Source organism: Hyposmocoma kahamanoa, unplaced genomic scaffold (assembly GCF_003589595.1).
Source record: "Hyposmocoma kahamanoa isolate Upper Pololo Valley unplaced genomic scaffold, ASM358959v1 232, whole genome shotgun sequence".
Lineage (NCBI taxonomy): Eukaryota > Metazoa > Arthropoda > Insecta > Lepidoptera > Cosmopterigidae > Hyposmocoma > Hyposmocoma kahamanoa.
This window is the reverse complement of record NW_020653750.1, coordinates 4,701,971-4,723,078: the sequence shown is the minus strand read 5'-3', so window position 1 is coordinate 4,723,078 and position 21,108 is coordinate 4,701,971. Positions and strand designations below refer to the sequence as shown.

General features: G+C 37.3%; 3 protein-coding genes across 4 annotated transcripts in view; 2 read left to right on the top strand and 1 right to left on the bottom strand.

Annotated features, from left to right (window-relative positions):
- Nucleotides 1-6,273: 6,273 nt before the first annotated feature.
- LOC113228497 (zinc-type alcohol dehydrogenase-like protein SERP1785) lies at nucleotides 6,274-7,615 on the top strand. The gene has a single exon (XM_026461826.1). It carries the CDS (start codon nucleotides 6,327-6,329, stop codon nucleotides 7,431-7,433), a length of 1,107 nt encoding a protein of 368 aa, XP_026317611.1. The 5' UTR covers nucleotides 6,274-6,326; the 3' UTR covers nucleotides 7,434-7,615.
- Nucleotides 7,616-7,624: 9 nt separating this feature from the next.
- LOC113228626 (nudC domain-containing protein 3) lies at nucleotides 7,625-10,184 on the bottom strand. The gene is made up of 5 exons (XM_026461979.1): nucleotides 10,044-10,184; nucleotides 9,420-9,898; nucleotides 8,339-8,524; nucleotides 8,007-8,122; nucleotides 7,625-7,789 (listed from the first exon to the last, which is right to left on the bottom strand). Exons 1-5 carry the CDS (start codon nucleotides 10,148-10,150, stop codon nucleotides 7,625-7,627), a joined length of 1,053 nt encoding a protein of 350 aa, XP_026317764.1. The 5' UTR covers nucleotides 10,151-10,184.
- Nucleotides 10,185-11,702: 1,518 nt separating this feature from the next.
- Nucleotides 11,703-21,108, top strand: part of LOC113228413 — a 56,466-nt gene continuing 47,060 nt past the window's right edge. The window contains exon 1 of one of the 2 annotated variants that reach the window (XM_026461705.1): nucleotides 11,703-12,102. In XM_026461705.1, coding sequence (XP_026317490.1) covers nucleotides 11,977-12,102 — 126 coding nt within the window. In that variant the 5' untranslated portion in view covers nucleotides 11,703-11,976. The remainder of the gene's footprint in view (nucleotides 12,103-21,108) is intronic. The other variant, XM_026461704.1, reaches the window with a different exon arrangement.

Here is a 21,108-nt window from a genome sequence, read left to right as displayed (position 1 = left end):
AAAAAATAAACAATTTAGATTTTCAGTACAAATCGGCAATTTCATACTTTAACCCCTATTATTATGTGTACAATGACCAAATAGTTGTTTGTTAGTAATATATTATGTAAGTAGTATATAAAATTATGGGTTACGTTTAAATATGAAATATAATAAAAATTGTTACAAAAATTATAATATATCGGTAGCAAACAAATAATAATAAATAAATTATACAATATATTGATTTTAAGCTCGTTCCAAAGTTGCTTTAAAGCACGGATTATAAGTAGTTGCGGCATCTTATAACTATAACACAAACCAGCAAACGTAATACAATACATGATATCAAAAATAAGAAGCAATGACACAGCTATAGTAAGCATAACATTATACTCATTCAAAAGCATTGTTCCAAGTAATATTAGATACAAAACGAAAACCGTCCAATTATATGTTATATAAAAACCTTTTTTATGTCAGACTCGGTTTTGATGCGGTATGCGTTGCTATCAGGACGGCGTCGCGCATATATGCGCCCTTCGCGTGTCCAAACGAACTTCCACCCCAGACGACTGCCCTCTTGCCTGGCGAGATAGAACAGATGCCGGTTTGTGCGCGAGAGTCGTTCATTTACATAGAATCTCCGGGGTGGGTAGCCAGGTATGTCAAAACCATCGGTGTCCTGCTCCGGCTCCTCTTCGCACTCGCGCCGACCGCAGGAAGTTCTCGCACAATGCGCGCCGTGCAAGGCGCACAGCTAACAATCGCGGGCGATCGCGTTCCCCACCGTGTCCTTCGACTAACTGTCTGGGCGGTCCCACACGCTCTGCACTCACCACATCAGTTTGCTCCAGCTTCATTCCAAGTTTCTCTGCAACCAGGCAGGCTAAATGGACAACGTTCTCTCCTTTCACTTCTGGCAGTCCGCCAATTTCCACGTCTGAGGCGAGGAGATCCTGCTCGCGATCATTTAAATCTAGCTTTAACTGTTGCACCGTAGTCATTAAATCACTAATACATTCGGGCGACTCTGACGGCCGCTACTCCAATTTGGCCATTCTGCTTTCCATTGCATCCATGCGTTTGTTCGCCGCATCCACAGCACCAAGCACTCTCTCGAACTGTTCCCTAAATTGAGACATTTCCAGTCGCATCGCCGACATTTTCATTGTAAGAGAGCGAATTCCATGCACCAGCTCACCATTAATGTCCTTAGGAGAGCGCTGAGTAGGCGCAAGCGAGGTCTGAGGGTCATCAGCACTGATATTACCACCGTGTGGCGGGGAGATTTGATTTTCGAAATTTTCCAACAAACAACTTTTGACCGGGGTTTCGCTGTTACCTGCTTTAGGTGTCTTGGAGATACACAGTGTACATTTCCAGTTTGAAGGAATTATTATAAGGAATTAACTCAGTTTTAATGTTATGGCTTAACTTCATGCCTTTTGACCATCATCATCAGGCCTCCCCCAACGATCTCCATGACAATCGGTCCTGCGCTGCCCGCATCCATTGGCTTCCCGCAATCTGTATCAGATCGTCGGTCCATCTGGTGGAGGGCCTACCCACTGAGCGTCGTCCAGTGCGCGGTCGCCATTGAAGAAGCTTTTCGCCCCAACGGCCATCGGTTCTCCGAGCTATGTGCCCCGCCCACTTTCATTTCAGCTGAGCAATTCTTCTAGCTATGTCGGTTACCTTAGTTCTCCTACGGATTTCCTCTTTTCTGATTCTATCACGTCGGGAAATACCGAGCATCGCTCTCTTCATTGCCCGCTGAGTGACCTTGACCCTTCTTATAAGGCCCATAGTGAGGGACCATGTCTCTGATCCGTGATTGAACTGAATAAATAGAAGAGATTCTGCATAGAATTTTTTTTCCAAGTATTTGTTGTTTACAAGTAGCCGTAATATTAATATAGTAAAAAAATACTATAATACGATAGTTACTCCTTTAATTTACTTGTTTTAAAAAAATGTTGATTACTTAAAAAAATTAAGACTTTAATTTTTAATCGACTTCAAATATTAAATTTATTGTCCTTCCAATAAAATGAACTTATAACATCTTTTTGTAATAGAAGATCTTATCGATTAACTTAAATAATGAAAATGGAAGTCAATATATATGAACTTGCGACTGTTGGTAATTGATCAAATTAATGAATGGCAAGACAAATGAAAACGTTCATCATCATCATATCAGCCGGAAGACGTCCACTGCTGAACATAGACCTCCCCCAAAGATTTCTAGAGCAGCCGATCGGACGCGACGTGCATCCATAAGTTACCCACCGCCCTTACCAGGTCATCCGTCCATTTAGTAGAGGGCCGTCCCACTAAACGCCTTCCGGTTCGTGGTCTCCATTCAAGACCCTTTCTGCCCCAACGGCTGTCAGTTCTACGAGCTATGTGCCCTGCCCACTGCCACTTCAACTTGCTAATCCGTCTGTTGTTAAATTGTATGTTCGTTGTAGTGGTGGTGTCCTTTCTGTTGTGGTGGCCACAGAATATCAGCGCCGGTCTGTTTCTCCGTGAGCAAACTGGCACATGCTGAGTGGTGACCTTTTTGGTTCCTTATTTTTGTAGTTGTAAAGTAGTTATTGTCAATGTAATGTAGACCAAATAAATATATTTTCTTTCTTTCTTTCTAATCCTTCGAGCTATGTCGGTGATTTTCGTTCTTCTCCGGATCTCCTCATTTCTGATTGAAAATGTTACTGCTGACAAAATATGGTAAAATCTAATTAACGAGACCGTCATTAAGTCAACCTTGACTTAATGACGGCCTCGTGTGAAATTTTTGTGATTTGTTTATTATTTCTCAGATCTCTAACTCTGCTACACTGCATATTTGGATAGCATCTTAAGTGGGATAAACTAGACCACCTTCGTCCTCGAAAGCTACGAACTCATACGTGTGACCAACTCCAGGTTTTCGGACATTCGACGCAACGTGCTGCAAAAATTACCGAAATTACACATACTACTGATAATAGATACTACAAAACTGAAAAAAAAGTAAACGTTACTAAACGTTATAACAAACGAGTTATAGAATTTTGTTATAATATTGCTAAGGTCATAATAATTTTCGTCCCTTTGTTTTCAAAAACCAATAAGGTCTAGGTCTACTCTCGATCTCTGTCCAACATCCGTCCGAAACAATTGCTGCCAAATAAGCAATACTTGACCAAATGAAAAGACGCGTGATGCGAATGAAGCTTCATACTTGATACTTATCTTTTAATTTTGTCGAATATTACTTATTTAACAGTTATTGTTTCGAACGGATGTCGGACGGAGATCGAGAGTAGACCCCCAGAATCGAGACAGTGTTGCCTAACGTATACATCACTAAATGTTAAATTTGGTCAAAAGAATGTACAAGCGGCCGTATCACGAAACTGAATGCATTATACAAAACTGCGTTCGTTCGATGTTCATGGCGTATTAACAAAGGATCACAAATATATCGCACCAAGTAAAATCCGCAATGTATTACAAATCATGATGCACACTGTTGCATATTTGAAATTCATACAAAACTGATTATTTTAGTTTTTAAAATAAATTATACATCTTTCATTACAAAATCACCTGCCCGTGGAAGGAAACGTCTCTGTTTACCTGTTTACCCACAGTTATGGTGCTTTTGCAGTTTATAATGGCACAATTATGCATTTTTCGCGTTTTCGACTGGTGCTTAACTACGATAACAGTCGAGCGCGTTCTGAAGTGTAGCAGCGGCAAGTAAGTGAATTTCACTTACTTTGGGCTCGCGAAGTACTTACGTACACTTGCGGCGTCTATCTAGATCAGGGGTTCCCAAACTTATTTTGTCTACTGCCCACTTTGAGAATGAATTATTATTTAGCGCCCCCATTTTTTCATCTACGTAGAAACCACTATAACTTCAAATTAAATTAATTATTGTGAGCTATATTAGTGGAGATTAAACATTCATTCTAAACGATACTTTTACTATAACTCGCAAGAGTTAACTTGAGACCTGAGCGCAGGTAGTACCTACACAATGGCGCCCAGGTCTCTTAACTCTTACGGGCTACACCTGCCAATGAGAATGATTATTGAAACGCAACTTTATAGTATTCAGACAAAGTATCTTTTATTCAAAATAAAACAAACATAATCGATTCTAATATAAAAAGTAATGTGAAGGATGAATCTGATGCTGTTTAATAAGTTTGTTGATATCAGGTTCCAATTTACTCAAGAACAGCCGCAAGTCACCACGTTCGGTACCATGCAAACGATTTTTCTTTTTAGTAGGCAGCGTTGTCACAGCACTAAAACCACGTTCACACAAATATGACGATGGGAATGCTATCAAGAATCGTTGAACGATTGACCACAATTGAAAACAAATCCAGGGTACAATTACGGGATCGGTTTCTGTAACCAAAATTCTTGGTAGCCATTTTTGAACTTGATTTTTATTTCCTCGTTCGTTGTCAATTCTATAAGTTCTTCTTCCAGCTGAGGTGATATTGCTGTGTTGACATTTGAAAACGAATCCAACACCCAGTCTGGTATTTCCACGTTCAAAATGTCCTGGTATCGTTCGGTGAAGTCAATGTGGAGGTTCCCAAATGTTTTCAGTAGGCAAACAAGTCGTCCTTACTGCAGGATACCGATAAATTCGGAAAATTGTGAAACTCATGTCTGCCCATATTCTTTTTGTGTAGAAGCAGTTTGGCTGCGAAAGCAGCAACGACATTTTTGTTTTAATTAAATTTAGTTCATCGCCTTGCAGTTGGAGACTCATGTCGTTGAACAATTTCTACAGGTCTGTCATGTAAGCTATATCATTATTTGATGTAATGAGCTTGTTGCGCAATTCTGTATCTTTAGTTTCCAAGAACTCTATCACAGAGTCGAACAGGTTGTAAAATCGAGTCAGACATTTGCCTCTAGATAGCCAACGAACTTCAGTATGAAACAACAAATGGTTGAAATCTTCGTCATTATTAACACAAAGCTGATGAAATTCATCTATCATTCAAAGAGCTGTTACGGATTTTATTGACTGCTTTGATGACATATTGAAGTGATTGAAATAGTTGTTCACTTAAATTTCTAGCAACCAAATGTTGTCTATGAATAACGCAATGTACAGCAAGGACATCTGGAATTTTATTTTTTAAGTACGCTGTGACGCTTTTATGGCACCTTGTCATAGCCGGAGCGACATCCGTAGCAACTGATATAATATTTTTCAAGGGAATCTCTTTCTCATCACAAAACTTTTACAATGTATTGAATATGGTTTCGCCTGTTTTATCGGTCTCTAAATTTCTAGCAAACAATAGTTCTTCACATATTTTCTCATGTTTAATGAACTTCACGTAAGACAGCAACAATGCTTCATTAGCTGGTAAAGCGAACTCATCGGGCTGAATTGAGAATTGTCTAGTCCTCAGATGATTGCGCAATGATGATCGCCATTATGGTGTGGCGGGACGTGATCTCGACCTTCTTAAATCGTATTTGCGTGTTAGGGTACAGAGGGTCGATGTTAACGGCACGAGATCATCAGGGTCTGCAATTAGCATGGGTGTCCCTCAAGGTTCCATTCTAGGCCCATTTTTGTTTTTAGTTTATATTAATGACTTACCTAGCCTTATGGAGGGTATAAAACATGAGATAGTATTGTTTGCTGATGATACTTCCTTATTATTTAAAGTTAAGAGGCACCAATGTTCCTACGACGATGTGAACAATGCTATATCTAAAATAGTTGATTGGTTTGCTGTTAATAACTTACTTCTTAATGATTACCCAATGTTAGAGAGACGGTTACAAACATTGTAGTTAGAAACGAAAAATTGAGTCTTGTGGATACAGTTGTATTTCTAGGTATAACGTTAGATGCTAAATTGCAATGGGGTCCCCATATAAGTAAGTAATCAAAACGGCTCGGCTCTGCAGTGTACGCGATTAAAAAAATAAGGAAACTTTCAGACGTATGCACCTATGCAGTTATTTAGTGTTATTATTTACTACCTGCATGACAGCCCGTCGCGCAGGCAGGATACTGCTGACACACTATCCTGCGCATACCCGTATCGGCCCGTTTTAAGGAATCCCGATTCAATCCAAGCACACCGCCTCAAACTGCCTGTCCTCTTTGTGCCATATTTACAGACACATAACTAAACGAAGACATGGCTCAAAATACTTGTATCCAAGTCAAAATTATTAATAAAAAAAATGTCAATATAATTTACATCAAGATATTTTTTATCCTGAGTACAATACCTACGCGCTATTTTTAAACATTTCATATCAAATTTGTAACTACACAGTGATAAGCGAGTAAGTCAATGATTCGGCCTCTAGTTTTGAAAACTGCAATCAGTTTTGCGAAGAAGAGTGCTTTTCAACGTAAAACGATGTCGCGAAATTTACCAAAAACTATGAAAGCTGTTGGGCTTTATGAATACTTACCTATTTCGGACACTAACAGTCTTCTTGATTTAGAAGTGAATATTCCAGACATTACGGATAATCAGGTACTCGTAGCCGTAAAGGCCACTTCCGTTAATCCGATAGACACCAAACAAAGAGCGCCAAAGGCGCAAGTTGAGTCCCAGCCCAGAATTTTAGGTTGGGACGGCGCCGGTATTGTAGTAGATAAAGGTTCGAGAGTTAAATCGTTCGGAATAGGCGATGAGGTTTTCTTTACTGGAAGTTTGAGCACAAATGGTTCAAATGCGGAGTTCGTAGCTCTTGATCAAGTGAGCGTCGGAAGAAAACCTAAAAATTTCTCTTTCGAAGAGGCAGCTGCTATGCCCTTAACTACTGTTACAGCATTTGAAGCCCTTTTTGACCGCATGCATCTCTCTGAAGCGAAGGACAAAGGCAAGACATTGCTGATCATAAACAGTGCAGGAGGTGTTGGTTCTATAGCTTCACAATTAGCAAAAAATATTGGAATGAAAATTATAGGAACAGCGTCCCGCCCTGAAACTAAAAATTTTACCAGTATTTATGGATCCGAAATTGTACTTAACCACAAACATGATTTGATTCCACAACTTGAACTTTGTGGCTATCAAAATCGAGTTGATTACATTTTGATCAATTATGATCCATATCCTTATTGGGATACTTTGATGAAAATTATCAAGCCTCAAGGGACTATTTGCCTAATTGTGGATTGTAGTGGATTAGTTGATATTAGGCCACTGAAAGACAAAAGTGTCACTTTAGTTTCAGAGATGATGGAAACGAGAGTAAAGTACAACACAGAAGATAAGTACAGGCGTGCTGAGATTTTAGAAGAAGTGAGTAAGATGTTTGAAGATGGCAGACTGAAACATACACTGACAAAGGTCATGAGTCCAATAAATGCTGCCAATTTAAGGGAAGCTCATAGACTAATTGAAGAAAAGCAAGTGTATGGGAAACTAGTCTTAAGTGGTTTCTAAATTACCTTGTCTATGATTACTAAATGTTGAGTGTATAACTATTTTAATTAGACTGTATCTAATATAAAATATTAGTATGTAAAGGTCCCTTAAAATTCTTCACAAGATTTTATGAAATTTTTTATAGTCACAGATTTTGGGTTTTAAATCAAAATAGTCGTGAATATTGTGTAATAAAAGGTATACTTTATTTACATGCTAATTTGATTTTGTAACACAGTCGGATCAAATTCTTTTCCTTTAAATGGAGATCCTTCGGCATTCCAGGCTTTCTTGAGCATCTCCAGATTACGGACCTGATCACTTGTTGGCAAACCTTTCATTTTCTGTTCTTGATTCCACTGGATTTCCCTGACCTGAAAGTTTAGAGGTTGTACTGACTAATAAGTAAGCCAGGTGTAGTGTTTGTTTTGTAGTTGAAATTTATATTTCATCAATTTTGAACATATATTTACTGTATATATACATTAAATATTTTTTAATAAACTAAATATTTACTGTAAAGAAAGATGTCCTATATAGGCCTTAGTTTGTTGTTTAAAATGACTTCATTATAAATATTGCATTATGTACCTTCTGTATGTGATCATCAGGCAGATCATACAGATCTCTGGAACAGTCTATTTTGGACAGGTCTAGTTCTTCTTCTTTGCTCAACAATTTATTCCACCATCTCTCTTGGACTTTCTCTGAAATTCAAACCAAAGTTATTAGTGATTTTTTAAAGTTTGACATACTCCATGTAGGTTTAAATCCCTTGTGTGCATTGAGTGTGTGTTAATCCCTGGTTAAAATCTCATCATGAAACTTAACATAATATGAGATAGGACTACAAATTGAAACTACAGCTGCTACACATAACACAATTTTTGAAATTGAAAGCAATATACAACAGAAACAAATACCTAAATGTATTAATAGCTTTCCTCCACTGATGCTCCAGAAACTCTCCAAGGTTTTGATTTTGGCAAGCAGAGTATCCTTGATCAATATGTCGCCATTATGGCAGATCACACTGAGGTCACCAGGGTTGATTGTTACCCTGACATCTTTAGAGGATTTTATTTCTGGTGGCAGTTTCACTGTTACATCTGAAAAAAACAAATGTCGTTATAACAATAACCAATAAATATTATAATGCATTAGAGCAGTTACTCACGGTGACTTAGCAGCACGTAGAAGTAGCGATGCAGTCACTAATCGTGTACCTTACACACACGACTTTAAACAATGCTACTAACGTGATGCACATTATGAATTAAATTACTAACAATTTATTTATTTAACTTTGAAATTAACAAAAAATATGCATGAACCTGTAGTAATTTTTTGCACATGATGATTCAATATATGCAACTGAATCAATGCAGTAGTGCGTTTGTATCGATGTAGTAACGCAATCATGTGTTTCACAAACGCGCGATTCTCCTCTCAAAATAGCTGTGAGAGAGAAATGGTGCTACTCAAATGATTTGACGAATGCTACAATTGGCGAATCCTACAATATAATAATCCTTCAGTGCACAACATAAAGTTTTGTTTCTCATTTTATATTTCATTGTTATCTATTATATTATTCTTATAAGTCACATATTATTTGAAACTACAATTTTGTAGTTCAAGTAATTGGAATATTGTAGATTTTAATATTTGATATTGACAACAAACAGTTAATATCAATCAATTTAAATACAACTGAAACATACAATTAACTAATACAAATTACTTGTCAACAGAATAAACACAGTTATTGGAAAATAACATTAATTTTATATAGACAACTAGCCGTTATTGTCATCTCTACACTTTCACCAAAGAAGTTGATCAATCACAAGGGGAATTAATGTTATAATGTGACATTGACATGCTCACATCTACTTGCACAGGAACTGGTATCAGTCTCTCAATACATACATATTTGTTTCAGCAAGTAGAGAATGCCTTGATCATCTTAACATAATGTGTAAAACATGAAAATTTAGATACCTAACTCTGTAATAGTCTGAGACCAAGAATAGCTTCCCCTCTCAGCACCATTATAAGTCTCACTGTTCTTCTGAGTTGGAATTATTGGTGGTATGATACCATTTGCTGGATCAGATTTAGGCATATCGACATCATGAGTACTAGACGGTAGAACTTCAGTTGATATACCAGCAGAAGTAGGGAGCGGATTGTCTAAAGGTACACTTTCCTGTACTTCATTGTGATCTACAATGGTTTCTTCTGTTTTTACTGGGTCAATATCAATATTTTCCATTTCATCAGCAATGACCTCGACTTCCTGAGCTACTGTTGAACACATAATCTCATTATTTATGTCTGTAGACTTTGTAGCTCCGTTTGGTGGCTTCCAGTTTTTAGGGTCGCAAGACCGAAGGACCTTAACGACCAGTTCTTCGGCAACGCCCGGAGGGAAACCCATGTTCTCATGCGGCCCTTGTGGTATATAGTAGAAGTCAGTTCTGAAACATTCGTTTAAGATATTTTTGGCTTTAATAACTAGGTAACAGGTATTACAGTATACAGTAAAGTCTTACGATATTAATGAAAGAAGCAACTAAAGTTGGAAGTTTATTCGAAATAGCTGTACATTTAGAAATAACATACCGTCTAGCCAAGAAATTGAATATTGTAGACAGGAAGCCGAGAATTGATTTCTCATCCACGAGAATGGATGTTAGAACTTCATCATATTTTCCGTTAATAACTGACATTGTTTTTTGTCAATTTTGTTTCAAGTTATTGGTATTTAAAAAAAATTATTGGATCAATAACCAAACCAAAACACACAATTCTGACATTCATTTGACAGACAAACTGACAGAAAGTAACAGCGAATTCCAGTGCTGCCAACTAGATTAAAGCAAATGTAGCTAGATAGAAGGCTTAAAAAACGCTATAAATTGTCGCTAATGCCGGGGTTCACGAGTCTTTCTTTTGCGTTTTTCGCTTGCTTGCATTGGCGGGGTACACGGCGTAGAAATATGCTTTCCGCGCAAAGGCATTCACGAGTCTTTCGCTTTGCGTTACGGAGAGACTTGCGCGCATGTGACTCGTAAACCTAAAACTTTTAGGGGATGGAAAAAAAGGAAAAGCTATCTTATGATACTCAATATAAGGTTCATTTAATTGGCAAGAACTTTATGGTCATACATAGCACAGATAAAAGACCGGGGTCTACTCTCGTTCTCCGTCCGAAAAATAACTGTCACGTAAATAATACTTGACCAAATTAAAAGACAATGTTTTAATTTGGTCGAGTATTACTTATTTGGCAGTAATTGTTTCGGACAGAGAACGAGAGAAGGCCTGGCCTATATCTTTCAACTTAACTTTTGATTATAGTGTCCCTCTCTATCAACCTCTTGATTATACGAAAAGTTACAGTGCTATAAGCAAGGGATTGTAAAACTCAGATCAGCCCGTGGACAGGATTGTCACAATTGTCACAGACTTCAGCCGGTGCTCAAAAGACTAGCGCCTTGAGTGAGCGAGCCCGGGTGCACGTACCGAAGCTGTTGGCATGCTCACTTCCCGTTTGCATTGCACAATAAACGGTTGTCACCGCAAAGCCGTTGAATTTAAATTCAACTCTCTCACTTCCCGACGCCGAAGTGTCTCTCCAGTTCCCATTATTCCTACGTGTCTGGATAGACCGGAGGATATGTAGCTTATCCTCTGCTAGTTATCAGGACTAGCACCGGAGATCTGTCACAGAGTCGTATTCCAGAACTCTACTCAATGCTCAAGTCAGGATTTGAGCAGACTTGAGTATGATTTCAAGCACTGGAAATACGACCCTAATGACAAGGACTTGAGTATGATTTCTAGTGCTTTGAATCATACTCAAGTCCTGACTTGAGCATTGAGTAAAGTTCTAGAATACGACCCTCAGTGTCCTGCGACAGTGTCCGGATATAGTTTACTACTTAAAGACCAATACAATCCTACCATTGAGTAGACAATATGAAATGAGATAAAATCATATTAAATGTTAATAGACAAAACCTAAGTAATGGCTAAATAGAAACAAAGTGTCGCTTTCGTTGTCAAAATGTCGCAAAACTAGCGACAAAGTCGCTATGTTGGCAACACTGGTGAATTCTACCAAAACCAGAAAAATAAGTCCACAAAGAAACCCAGTAATACCATAACAACACTTGAAAATCTACTTTTACACGCGACACGTCATGTGGTTTTTAAAAAATAGCAACATTATAACCAGTTTTTTAATTTACATTCCCGCCACTTGGCGGTGTTACATGGCTTTCGAAAGTTTCACATCCGCAAGAGAGCGGCAAGGCGAAACAAGGCAACGTGAAGTAGGCAAAGAAGTCTCGCGCGCGAACTCGGTACGCTGCAGGCGATGACCGCATTCGTACGAGTTTTTTTTATATTGTGAGTGTACAGTCGTGTTTTTCCGTTCCATAAAAGTGCTTACAAAAATGCTGTATAGGTGAACTATTGGAATATACAAAGTGTTGTGTTTGTGATTATATTTCCTTATTCTTCTTTCACTGTCTCTCAAAAGGTTAAAAAAATGCCTTGCTCTGCGGTAACTCTGTCCATTGCGACCATTACAGCAATCGTATCTGCTGCCTTAATGGCAATAGCCTTTTCTACTGATAACTGGCTTAGTATTGAAGTTAAGCGCAGTAATATCCAGGTAAGGCTAAATTGTAATTACTCTACTACATTCCTATTTATTTTCTTATTTTGAAAATATGCATACACATTAACTCCTATATATCTTATACTAATCAATCTTTTAAGGTGTCGCTATGGAGGTACTGAGGGAAAACATATCTTATTATACTTGCCGTACATGTTTTGTAAACTTAAAAAAAGTAAGTGGAAAAATTACCACCCTACAAAAAGTATAATAAAATTGATTAGATTTGTCAGATGCACCTTGTGTATCACCGTTATTTGACTAGGTGTTTATTTGTTTATTTCTTATTCATTTGCTCGGTTAGATTGAACACATAACAATCCAAAATAATAACGCTCTGATGGTCATCAATAAATCTACATAAACACTTGCAACATTTCCTTCCATTCACAACAGTTGGTAAAGAAAATAGCTGATACTGGGGCTGATTAAAAAGACAAGTTCTTTTTGGAACTCTTGCCGGAGCGTCGTTAATCTAAACACGTTCGGCATAAATATGCGCGTAATAAATGGCAAGAAAAAATGTGCGGGTAACTGTATTTTCCACGAGTAAACTCCTGCGCAATCATTCGAAAAGATAAGAATGTGTACCGCCTATTGATGTGATTATCTTGTACAGTAACAAAATTACCAACGTCTTAAAACTAGTACTAGACTGAAAGAAAAATATTGCAGTTGTACTCAATAAAAAATTCTATATAAACTGTATGACGAAAGCGAGTAATTCTCTAAGTCTAAGGGGACATGTCACACATAATCTCCTTGTTATATTTGGCAAATTTTGCTAAAAACCGACCGATTTTTTTCAATTTTGTCTTTCAATTTTTTCCTGCAAACTTTGTTTGAGGCACGCCGCCGCGGCGCCCCGCCTTGTTAATCTGTCTACCTGCCAGTTGCTTTTTTTATAAGGGTGGATTCTAAAGTCTACTTTTTCTTTCAAGAGTGTACCTACCTGACCAGTCAGTGTATTTGTGTACTTATTACAAGCCAAACTGCGAATGAAGATGCCAGGGAAAAATAAATTTAGTTTTCACGTAAATATGTAGGTACCTACTTAATTCGATATTGTAAGCTACTCAAAGCAATAAATAATATTATAATAACATTATTGACACGTTTAACAAGTTTGTACAAATCGCATTCGTAATATCAAAAACTCTTAATTGAACACAAAAACACATTAAATATTTACGTCACAGTTAGCTACTTATTGTGAAAGACTTCGAAACCGTTAATATTGTTTCCACAACGTTTAATTCTATTTTTTGCAAGAAACAATAAAATATTTTTGTACATTTAATTTAAAAGGATAACAAAAAATGTTGGCTCTTGAGGCACAAAAGAAAAAGTCCAGAATGCCACTTTAACCGTAAATCTGCGGGTAGTCATGGAATGCATAATCTTTACACAATCTACCTATTAGATCTGTATTTTGGCAAAGGCAACATGGAGAGACTAAGAGAAATCGGTCGTGAAAGTGGCTGAACTTCAGAATATGTTCGGTCATGCATACTGAGAAAACGTTGGCCGTCGCTAAGTTATTTAATTGTAATGTAGGATTTCCATTGTATAATGCCTTATGGAGATACTTAGGCACGAATATTGTGATGGTTGGAAGATGTGTGTGCTGGAGCAGCGGAGATAAAACGCTTTCCGCATGCAATTTCTTTGTTTGCATCTTGTCAACGTTTAATGCATTATGTGAAATAAAAGCAATTTTAAATATAAAAAAACACGAGGTTGTTTTCAGTTTCCGATGTTTTGTATTACTTATGTAACCCTATGTATACTTTGTATCATGTAATGTTTGCCGAACCAAAGTAGGAAGTCTAGTTTGTTCTTTTCATTATCTTGTTCCTACCAAATACGAGGTAAGGGCAAGTGAGGATTTAAACAGGAAGTAGAACTAAACGGTCTGTAGGAGTTTGTTATTGTGTTACCTGAACATGAGGGGCCGGATGCGATGTTTATCGAAAGCATAAATAAAAAGTTTTCATAAACTATCGCTTGTTTAGATAGTACTTTGGGAAATTCTTTTAAGTCGTCATATGGATCATATAAAATGGTAATCTCGTTTTTTCCCTATTATTATTGCCTACGTGGAATACAAACATCAGATTGTCGCCGAAGCTGGCTACGTCACCAACAATAGGTGATTAAATCACGACAACCTGCTTTCTTGGCACGATACTACCTACTTCTCACGACTACCTCAAGATCTGTCAAGAATTATGAGTGCGTAATCCAATTATTGATTTAAATAAGGCTTTTATTTCCTAGCTCATTCTGAATTAACAGTAAGTAAGTGTTGAAGAACTACTTTCTTTTGTGGGATAGTTTGACCATTAGATAAATAATGAGGTTATATAAAATGATTAGATACATTAAAAAAGTTACTAACAACTTTGTTAAATTACTGAAGCAACACATACATTTTGAAAAAATTGCGGGAGTCCTTATTTTCCTAGGATGCGACAACTATGTACATAACTGAAACTTGGGTGGTAGTTAGTCTTTATAAAAGGCAAAAAATTGACCATTATTATTTTTATTTCGTTACATTTGGCTGTGTGGATGAATATCGTACAGTATACAGACTACAGCGTTGTTGTGCACCTTGATTGCATTTTATTTGTACAACGTTGCGGTGCGGATATTGCACGGTCAAGCGCTACCGCTGTTTATAATGAAAGAGTGATGTGGTACACTCAGCGTCACATACTTTGACCAATATCAGTGAACTTTATTATCTGCCTGGTTTGAAAAGTGAAATGAAATGTTGTTTAATTTTTCTCGTCACAAACAGGCTTAAGAATATAGGATCTTATACATTCATGATACTCAAACCGTGTTTGAATAGGATCATATATATTAAATATATAATAAGTCTTAATTTTGAAATAATTTGAAGCTGCCTATAAATTTTCTTTGCAAATTCGTGATACTTAAGAGGTACTTAATACGTACGGACGGTAGCATATAAAGCCGAGCCGTATCTATTGCAGTGTGGGGTAAGACAGGGGGGACTGACCTCTTCGACGCTATTCAACTTATACCTAAAAGCGCTGATAAAGGAGCTCAGCAGCACATATCGACACCTCCTACGTAAAGTATCGTATGTCGAAATTGCCAAGTTTACAGGGGAGCGTTTTAAAGTTCTCCATTTCATTCGGCAAAGCTCATTACTCACATAAAGTGATCATCTAATAAGATCATCATAGATCATCCAAGCGACGTCTATATCTAGGATTTTATTTTGATTAGTGAGTAACAAGATTTGCCGAATAAAAGTGAGAAATGCTTAACACACGTGTTGTGCATTTGAACATTATTTAAAATTTCATTAATGTGACTTCAATTGTGATTCAAATATAATGAATGTAATATAATTAGTAATATGTGGGTTCGAATCCGGTCTCGCACCTCTGAGTTTCTCGGAATTTATGTGCGAAATTTAATTTGAAATTATCATGAGCTTTTCGGTGAAGGAAAACATCGTGAATGAATCTGCACGTTGAAGAAGGTTCACAACACTCGGAAAACGTGTGAAGTCCCCAACCCACATTGCGCCAGCGTGGCGGACTATGGTTTTAACCCTCACCTGGGAGGAAATCCGTGTCCAACAGTGGAACATATAAATGGGTTGATGGTGGTGGTGGCGCCACCCTTTGAGGTGGATATTTTCTTAAAATTTAAATGAGACCACTACTGAAGTACCCTCTTTAAAAAAAAAAATCATCAATCGGTTCACAAATTCCCGGAGCTATCGTGTAACATACAAATAAAAAAACAGTCGTATTGAGAACTCCTCCTTTTTTGAAGTCGGTTAAAAAATAATCCGTACCCCTATCTAACATTGATTCTTTTTCCCTCTTTTCACTACATAGAAGTTAGATGTACTTTTTGTGCAATTTGCAGATATGAGTTAATATTTCCAGAGACACTTAAACATTACGTAATGAGAATTTTACTTCAAATATCCGTAATTCAAATAAATAGAGCTTAGAAAGTGTGCATAATCTTCTTTGTATCTAGCTACACCTTTCACAATCATGTTTGTCCGTTTTCCATTTTCCTTTACCCTTTCACTAGTAATAGTAATAATAGTTAGCTTATATGTAGTCCCAATGCTGGGCACAGGTCTCCTCTCACGATGAGAGGGCTTGTGTAGTTCCCACGCATGCTCAATGTGGATCGGGAACTTCACATATGCTTCACACGCGTCATTACATTGCTGTGCAGATGCTGTGATTTTCCTTCAACGAAAAGCTAATGGTAAATTTCAAATTGTATTTCGCACATAATTCCGAAAAAATCAGAGGTGCAAGCCCTGGTTCGAAAGCACGACCCTCTTCTTGAAAGGCGAGAGGTCAAACCATAAAAGTTACCACGGCTGGATACCCTTTCACTAGCCCTTTGGTTAACTTTGCCTTGAATGAGTTACATTGCAATTATTATACGTCCAAAGCGAAATCATTATAAAATTGATTATTTTCAATAATAAAACTGAAGTGGTATAAAGACAAGAGTAAGTGAAGCTTGACACTTACTGGTAAGATAATTTCAATTCTATGCCGTATGCTCTAAAAACGGTTCCCAATCTTTTCGGCTCACCGCCAAATCGGAATGATAAAAAAATTCAACGCCCACCGCCACAAAAAATAATTAAAAACATTTTGTATTAACACAAAAAAACATGAGGAAAAAATGTATACTTGGAGGGTAGTTTATATAGATAGTTCAGGTTTTTTTTTCAAAATGCCGTAGTACCACCTGGACAGCATCAACGCCCTCAATTGCTTGCGAGGCCCCTACCGCCCTAGAACTCTACAGCGCCGACTGGGGGGCGATAGTGACCACTTTGAGAAACTGTGGTTTGCAGTGTTAAACTTGGACAGGAGAGATGAGGGTGAAATGCGCACTCATATCTTTTATAAAAAAATTCAAATAAGTCAGTCGTTAAAATTATTTAAATTGAGCAATATAGTAATATAGTACATTCTATAGTGTGGACACTTGAGATGTACAATTTTAAATTTCGAAATAAAACAATCATTTGTATCGTAATGTCAAAGATACAAAGTTTTTAATTACAAATTTTTGTATGTGTCTAATGAAGCGATATACTTTGCTCGACTGATTTGACATAAAAATAGTTACGTAAAGGTTTTACAAGAATAGCATTAACTTTACGATATTGTTTGTTAAATAGAGACTTCGTTTTCCCACATTTTTCTCCCATGAATATAATTGTTTATTGTAGTTCAGTGGCTCGTCTTCCGTCAATTTATGAAATTTGAAACCAGCGACAATATTGGGCAACGTTCTTCTCTTTTCTCAAAACTATAATAGTTGAGATGTTACTTAAAAACGTTATGTTAACGGTTTCGAATAATTAGCGACCTGTGGCGACCTCACATCTTACTTCACGCCTGAGAGAGAATTTGAATTCGTGGTAGGTATTTACTCTAAACTTTCAAGTGCTTACGATTTCTATAAATACAATGTTATTCATAGGAAATGAAACTATTTTCCGGATTTAAATTGCGTATATTTGTTTTTTCAAACAAACCAACGTTTCGGGCCCTTTACAGGTCCCATGGTCACGGTTGACTCACATGGGACCTGTAAATGGCCCGAAACGTTGGCGTGTTTGAAAAAACAAATATACGCGATTTAAATCCGAAATATAGTGTCATTTCCTATTTGTGACAATCACCTAAGAACTCGATAGGTACAATGTTATTTTAAATTAACCATACATCTCAGAAGAGTCATTCCTGTCATTAAAACAAAGTTGTTTGTTGTAAATATGTATTTTTTTATAATATCAAGTGACGGGACGAACAAGTCGTGCGCCTGATGGTAAGCTACCCGCCTGTTCATAACAGTTGCAGTGCCATTCAGAGCTTTAAACCGCAAAGATCTGAGGGGCACTGCCACTGCGCCCGTCACCCTGAGACATGAGTTGACAAGTCCCATGTGCCTGTAATTTCACCAGCACCCTTACCCTTTAAAACCGGAACACAGTAATGCTGACATTTATCTTGGCGGCAAAGATAGGTAAGGTGGCAGTACCTGGCAGTTACCTGGACGAACTCTTTCACAAGGAGCTCTACTGCTACTATAATAAATGTAATAATAACAACAAATATTTTATTGACAGACAACAGAGACCTGAGAAATATTACTACAGACTTAAAACTATGTTAGCACTTATATTCTACTAAGAGTCAAAATAACTTGGATGAATTACGAAAAATGGTATAAAAAGAGCTGTTTGTTTATAAGAGATATGAATTTCACGATGAAAGGTTTCCTGTTAATTAGAAGACACGGGCGCAGGTTTCGCGGTGGCGCGACCAGCAATAAAATAAAGGCTAATACACATGTACCGAGGCCGGGCCGTGCTCCGGTCGTGCGCCAACCGTGACACGGTCAAATATATTAAGGTTGATTCACGTTACACCGTGCCGGGTCCGGACCGTCACAGTGCCGTGTCGTTTCCACCGTGCGCCGACCGGGTTCTTTTTTGTTATTTTCCATTTTTCTCTTGAGTGGTAAGGTTTTGTTATTCACATATTATGTGTGTGTGTCAGAACTCAATTATATAACTTATATTAATAAATTATAACATAAATCAGCTTTTATGCTTTTATTAGACCGGGTCGAGTCCGTGCCCCAACCGGAACACAGGGCACGGAATCGGCCCGGTCTCGGCGCGGTGAAACATGAATTAGCCTTTAGTCTATTTAACTTCTTAGGCCCTATTTTAATCTCAGTTTTCAAAAGTTAGTTTTTCTATGATACCAAGGGACGAGACGAACAAGTCGTGTGCCTGATGGTAAACGACACGCCTGTCCATAACCCTACACTACACCCGCCACCCTGAGACATAAGTTAACAAGTAATTTCACCAGCACCGTAACCCTTCAAAACCGAAACGCAGTAATGCTCAAATTACTGCATGGTGGCAAAAAATGGATAGGTCAAGTGGTACTTTCTGGGATAAATTTTGTCACAAGGAGCTCTACTACTGTTGGTGAGCTCGGTTACTGATGACGGTTCATTGCATTATTCTTCACATTTTGAGTTTCTATTACATTAACTAGGTACGTATTTAAAGAACTAACATTTGATCGCGCATCCGTCAATAAAATAAACGGTTGTTTCAAATTCCACCACTTGGCAAAATTGAAAATAAAAACAAGGAAAATATACTAATAAATGAAGAGGTTGTATGGTAAAACCTTTGCCTATTCGAATAAATGTGTAATAGTAAAAACCAATATATAATAAGATCATTGGTGAAAACGTATAAAAAATGAAAATCAAACTACATAGGTAACTCGTTCTCTTTCCATTTATTTATAGTTCTCTATAGGCAACATTACTCTAAAGGTGGTCAATACTAAACTTAATTTGAGTTGCGTGACAAAGTTTTTTCATCTCTCACGGCTGCCAACTGTCAAGTGAAACTTAGATTGATCGTGTGTACCCAGGCGTGAGATTGTACAAATTATAAAATTTACTGAAGCGCTCTACTGTTTGTTTACCACCAAAGAAATTACCAGGAATCTTAATTATTCGTCCCAACTACTTATTAAGAAGATGATGATTATTATTTTTGTAGCAGTAGAGGTCCATAGGTAAGAGTTTCTCCAGCGAAGTACTGCTATAATGTGAGCATTACTGGAATGCAGTAATGTGAGCATTACTGCACTCCCGGTTCGAAGGGTAAGCGTGCTGGAGAAATTATAGGCACATGGGACTTGTCAATTAATGTCTCAGGGTAATAGGCGCAGTGACAGTACCCATCCGATTTTTGCGATTTAAAGCTCTGAATAGCATTGCAACATCTATGGACAGGTGCTTAACTCCAGGCGCATGACTTGTTCGTCCCGTCTAATACTGGGATCAGTTTTATTAAAAAGCATGAAGTAAAATTAAATTACTCAAACCGTAACGTCTTAAATAATAGTGTATTAAATATTTATACTGTGAAGCTATAAAATGTACTATTGTGGGCATTTTTACCTGGCATGTAAATGCATTGAATGCGTGGACGACTCAAGACATTATGATTAGGCACGTAGAGTTGTAAAAGAATGTTGCTTATATCCTATCTCTATAGGTAAACTAATAGATATACGAAAATATTTTAGTCTTCTTTCTTGATATACATATACACTCATTGTTAGCAGTACATGGGATTATGGTATTTATAAAGTAAAACAGAAACCTGGCCAAATGTTGTTGTCAAAATGAGTGGAATAATCGAACATAGACTTAAATAATAAATTTATATTTCAGGAAACGACATATCAGGAACGTAGTGTGTCTATTATCACTGCTTTCAATATTTTAAGGCAGGCGTGAATAAATAATTAAATATATTTATTACTCACCACAAAATTCAAAACAGTATAAATCTTAGTAGGTTGTACCTTACAGTAGTATTAGTGGTTAAAGTATGAAATTGCCGTTTTATTGCAATAGGTTCTTTGAATTTTCATAGAATCTTCATGGTTTGAGGTTTTCGAATGAAACTTTTTTCAAATGGTTTCTGTGATTTTTTTTTTTTAAATTTGAAACATTTGAATATCGACTTTCAATTGTTTTTGTTATTCAATTTAGACAAGAAAGATGGATACTGCGAAAATTCGAGTGATTTTTGAATACGAGTTCCGACGCGGAACTAACGCGGCAGAAACAGCCCGCAATATCAATGCTGCGTTTGGAGAGGGGTCTACTAATGAACGCACCGTGCGATTTTGGTTTAAACGCTTTCGTGATGGAAATTTCGACTTAAAGAACGAGGCACGAGGAAGACCGCGGAAGATAGTGGAAGCCGATCCTAGTCAAACTACCCAGGAATTAGCGGCATGGTTTAACGTTACCTTACCCACAATATTGACTCACTTGCGTCAAATCAATAAAATAAAAAAATACGAAAAATGGGTGCCTCATGATTTGACTGATCTGCAGAAAGAAACGCGT